Source organism: Penaeus vannamei, chromosome 17, assembly GCF_042767895.1.
Source record: "Penaeus vannamei isolate JL-2024 chromosome 17, ASM4276789v1, whole genome shotgun sequence".
NCBI lineage: Eukaryota > Metazoa > Arthropoda > Malacostraca > Decapoda > Penaeidae > Penaeus > Penaeus vannamei.
In genome coordinates this window covers 3,822,572-3,827,571 of record NC_091565.1, presented here as the reverse complement: position 1 = coordinate 3,827,571, position 5,000 = coordinate 3,822,572, and the positions used below count along the sequence as shown (strand labels likewise).

Sequence of the window (5,000 nt, the reverse complement as noted above, 5' to 3'; positions counted from 1 at the left end):
TAATACCAATGATAATAGTGATAATAATAATAACACACACACACATATATATACACATATACATATTCTATATGTATATATATAAAACACACACACACACACACACACACACACATATATATATATATATATATATATATATATATATATATATATATATATATATATATATATATACATACACACACACACACACACACACACACACACACACACACACACACACACACACACACACACACACACATATATATATATATATATATATATATATATATATATATATATATATATATATTCAGGGAAGACAAATGTGTTTTACCCCCACCTTCTCCTTCTGAAGACTCTGCGTGAGCTCAATGTCGCTGAGAGTGAGCATAACCTCCTTCTTCTTCTGCACAACTTCATCCGTGTCTATCACAGGAGGCGCCGATCGACCGAAGTTGTGTGGAATGAGAGTGAAGAATTTGGAGGTGAGCTCCATCAACACACTGCGGGGCTGAGGACGAAGAGGGCGAGCTTATTCAGATCGGCCAGCACTTCTGGAAGTCTTTTAGGTGTATTCTCAAAGAGACAGCAATAAACAATAACTAATATACAAAAGGACAGACAAGAATCAACGAAAATGAAGGCTTAAGGCGAACTCGCAAAATTGGACGCGAATAAAACGTTATAAAGCCAAAGGAATTGATCAAAGTGAAAAAAAGGTTTCCAAGACGACGGGCCAGCAGCCATGGCGGTCCTTCCCTCGAGTACCTTGTTCTTTTTGATGGCGTCTTCGATGTCTATGAGCGCCTCCAGACCCTTGGCGATCTGCAGCTTGCTCAGCTTGCCCAGCGGCATCTTCTTCACGTCTGGAAGAACAGGAACAATCATTAATCTTGCTCCCTTACTAACATAACAAATCAACTATTTATCTAACTTCCTGAGGTCCCTATCACACTGCCACTTTTTAAATAGATTTTTGCGTTGCTGTATGACCTTTCCGTACGCAAATGTACTGACCCTTTCACACTAACAAAGCAGCAAATATTGTGTCATCTGAGTGAGTTCCCGGGAATCACACGAGCATTCTTATACACATCGCGTTATGTTAAAAATACATTTATGTATCTTATATTGAAATATTCTAGAATATTAATTTATGTTTATATTAACTCATTCTATGTACTTTGTCAGTCAAAACATTCTAGCTATATAGATCCTCCGTAGCACAAAATCATGACAGAAATTAGGCAGACGGAAACGGTCGTAACTTTTTTCGTCTGGGATGTTTTCCGTTTGCAAATGATACTTGTGGAAAGCCTCAAATTCAGACAGAAACACGAAATTTGATGGTCACACTAGTCTGGTCTATCCGGGGATCCCTAGACAGCCACGCAAAGTGTTGTTCATCCAGAGCGGGATTGGTCACACTACACAGTGTCCTCCCACTGAGAAATATTGTGCCAAAAAGGACCAAAGTATCTACAATAACCTGGATAAACTACGTATCATAGATAGTCGTAGATTCTATGAAAATCGTTTCATACTGACTGAAAAAATAAAGAAGACACTAAATAGAAAGTCTGACAATATTCTTTCCAATACAATATGACGCTATTAGTGGTATCAGTAAAGTACGATAGATTTAATTATGGACTGATGAAGACTAAGATTAGGAAGCAAATATCACAGCAGAAATCGAGTAAAATATTAGTAACTGTCAATCGTGACACAGCCTTGCCAGCCGTACAATCATATCTAGTATAAAGCAAAGTTTCCTGTTGATTTATGCTATAACTATTATTATTATTATCATTATTTCTTACTTTCTGCTGTCATGATATTTGTGGATTCTATTCGATAATTTTTCGTTCCCTTGCTTACCTAAACTCATATCTGCCATCTGTCTGACAAACATATCATCAGAGAAAATGAGTTTGATCATGAGTATGGTCCTCTTGTGCAAGTTGCAGGGGCCATCATAGGACACCAGCTCCTTCTTGGGCTCCGAGGAATCTCCCCCGACTTCCTCTTCGTCGCTGTCGTCGTCTGGAAGAAGCGAAATACCCAAGGTACTCTAAAGCAGGTAGCCCCACTCAGTTGATGAAAATCCTAGTTGGCAACTTCCGAGCTAAGTCCCACTTCTTTGCCTTTATTCATTGTAATTATTATTTTATTTTTCTTGGTTTCGTTTTCATTATTTTATCATTATAGTTGGTACGGAACTTATACTTAGCATATGTATCATAAAGTCAAAAAGGGGCAGAGTTATCACATTTAGCTTATGACAGAGCACTGTAAGATATAAGATATGGCTAGATACATAATCATTTGTATAACTTTCTTGATATCTCTATATCTACCAGAAGTAAAACCAAAATTCCCATTTTATTTATATAAAAACATTGACAACCATCAGAATACTCTTGGAAAGAAGTTAATTTTATTTTTGGGTTCAACAGGCTCAAAGGAAGTGGAGCTACCTGAATAAATATTCCTTGGAAATAATACTAGCCCCACGGCGGTGCAACATGTCACTCTCGTTGGCTTTGTTACCGTCCTTAGTGAACACCATGATGGATTACTAAGGAATTACTAAGGAATGATGCACTGATTTGATGGAGATGAGGAGAGGGTGAGAGGGAGAGAGGGTAAAAGAGGGAGAGAGAGGAAGAGGGAGTCTAAGAAGGAGAGGGAGGGAGAGGGAGATGGAGAGAGAGAGGGGTGAGGGAGGGAGAGGGAGATGGAGAGAGAAAGGGGTCAGGAAGGGAGAGGGAGATGGAGAGAGAGAGGGAGAGGGAGAGAGAGAGGGGTGAGGGAGGGAGAGGGAGATGGAGAGAGAGAGAGGAGTGAGTGAGGGAGAGGAAGATGGAGAGAGAGGGGTGAGAGAGGGAGAGGGAGATGGAGAGAGAGAAGGGGGGGGGAGAGGGAGATGGACAGAGAGGGGGTTGGGGAAGGGAGATGGAGAGAGAGAGGGGTGAGGGAGGGAGAGGGAAATAGAGAGAGAGAGGGTTGGGGAAGGGAGACAGACAGACAGATAGACAGAACGCGGCACTCACCCATCTCCAGCAAAGTATACTTCTTGGCGACCGGCTCGAAGTTGTCTCGATCGGCCCAGTTGTTTCTGGTCTTGTCCTTGAACTTCTTCTCGAAAGCCTTGATGGCGTCCTCCGCCTTCTCCATGCAGTCGATGTTCCACTGGCCCTCCTCGCCCTGGCGGACAGCAGGTGCGAGAAAGAGTGCTGTTGTATTTCATGAGGAAAATACTATTCCTTTGGTGTGTATAAAAAATATACACACACACAAATATATACGTATAAATTTTTAAAAATGTATATACAAATATATACATGCATGCATACACACACACACACACACACACACACACACACACACACACACACACACACACACACACACACACACATATATATATATATATATATATATGTGTATATATATATATATATATATATATATATATATATATATATATATATATATATATATATATATATATATATATATATATATATATATAAAGTGTCAAAGATTTATATCGTATAAGAAACAGTTACAAATTCCACAGGTCGGAAAAAAGTCATACACCATAACAAACACAAACATCAAATCTCTCCCGAGGAAAGGTGTTCTTACCACTCTCCCCCATCTGGTGAAGCAAAGAAAATCCCCGCTGTCTTTGGCGACCTGGATGACGTAGAACTTGTTGTTGTTCTGGCCGATGTTGGTCTGGTTGAGCATGCACGCGTATTCCTCGTGCACTGTTGCCTGGAAGGGGAGTCTGCTTTGAGAACAGGCGGCGCTGAGGAGAGGAGAGAGAAAGAGAAAGGGAGAGAGAGAGAAAGAGAGAAAGGAGAACAGCTGAGCGACGCGAGAGAAGAGAGAGAAAAGAGAAAAAGGAGAGAGAGAGAAAAGGAGAGAAAGAGAAAAGGAGAGAAAGAGAAAAGGAGAGAAAGAGAAAAAGAGAGAAAGAGAAAAGGAGAGAAAGAGAAAAGGGTGAAGGAAGGTAGAGATGAGAGGGAATAGAAAAAGGAAATGGAGGAGCGCTAGAGGGAGGAAAGTGAAACAGAAACTAGGAACAAGAAAAAATGAACTAGAGAGAAAATACGAGACATCATAAATCTATATACAAATATAAACTGATGTGTATATATATATATATATATATATATATATAGATAGATAGATAGATAGATAGATAGATAGATAGATAGATAGATAGATAGATAGAGAGAGAGAGAGAGAGAGAGAGAGATAAACCTTTGATACCATTATATCAGTTTCCAAAAACAAAACATTTAAGAAAGAGAGAGAAAGAGACAGACAGACAGAGACATGCGAAAGCAAGGAAGAAAAATAGCAAAAGTTTTATTAAAGAAAAAATAGACCGTAAAAGAAAAAAATAATCGCAAACAATTATTAAAGGAAGAAGAAAAAGGCCGAAATTGACACCGGATTCCAAATTCCATCTCAAAAGAAAAAGTTAAAAGGATACCTACAAAAAAAAAAAAAAAAAAAAAAAAAAAAAAAAAAAATATATATATATATATATATATATATATATATATATATATATATATATACACATATATCAATTTAAAATAAATAACCAAACACAGAAAGCAATTAAAACAGAATAATACGAAGAATTAAAAGGCCGTTATTTACACCGTTATTTACATAAAGTATTAAGAGGATACCTAAAAATATATATCTATAAACATATATAAATCTAAAATAAATAACCAAACACAGAAAACAATCAAAACAGAATAATACGAAGAATTAAAAGGCCGTTATTTACACCGGATTCCAAATTCCATCTCAAAAGAAAAAGTTAAAAGGACACCTACAAAAAAAAAAAAAAAAAAAAAAAAAAATATATATCTATACACATATATAAATTTAAAATAAATAACCAAACACAGAAAGCAATCAAAACAGAATAACACGAAGACTTAAAAGGTCGTTATTTACACCGGGATAACTCCTGC

The 5,000-nt window shown here is 37.4% G+C and overlaps 2 protein-coding genes across 2 annotated transcripts in view; one reads left to right on the top strand and one right to left on the bottom strand.

Moving 5' to 3' along the window:
- The window catches only part of LOC113820757 (perlucin-like protein), an 81,651-nt gene that overhangs the window by 38,737 nt on the left and 37,914 nt on the right, over positions 1-5,000 (top strand). The window lies entirely within an intron of this gene.
- The window catches only part of LOC113820743 (protein mono-ADP-ribosyltransferase PARP3), a 14,810-nt gene that overhangs the window by 4,664 nt on the left and 5,146 nt on the right, over positions 1-5,000 (bottom strand). The window contains exons 3-8 of the mRNA XM_070132370.1: positions 4,984-5,000; positions 3,643-3,774; positions 3,045-3,198; positions 1,870-2,034; positions 757-854; positions 329-499 (exon numbers count right to left, since the gene is read on the bottom strand). The exon at positions 4,984-5,000 is cut by the window's right edge and continues 122 nt beyond it. Coding sequence (XP_069988471.1) covers positions 329-499; positions 757-854; positions 1,870-2,034; positions 3,045-3,198; positions 3,643-3,774; positions 4,984-5,000 — 737 coding nt within the window. The remainder of the gene's footprint in view (positions 1-328; positions 500-756; positions 855-1,869; positions 2,035-3,044; positions 3,199-3,642; positions 3,775-4,983) is intronic.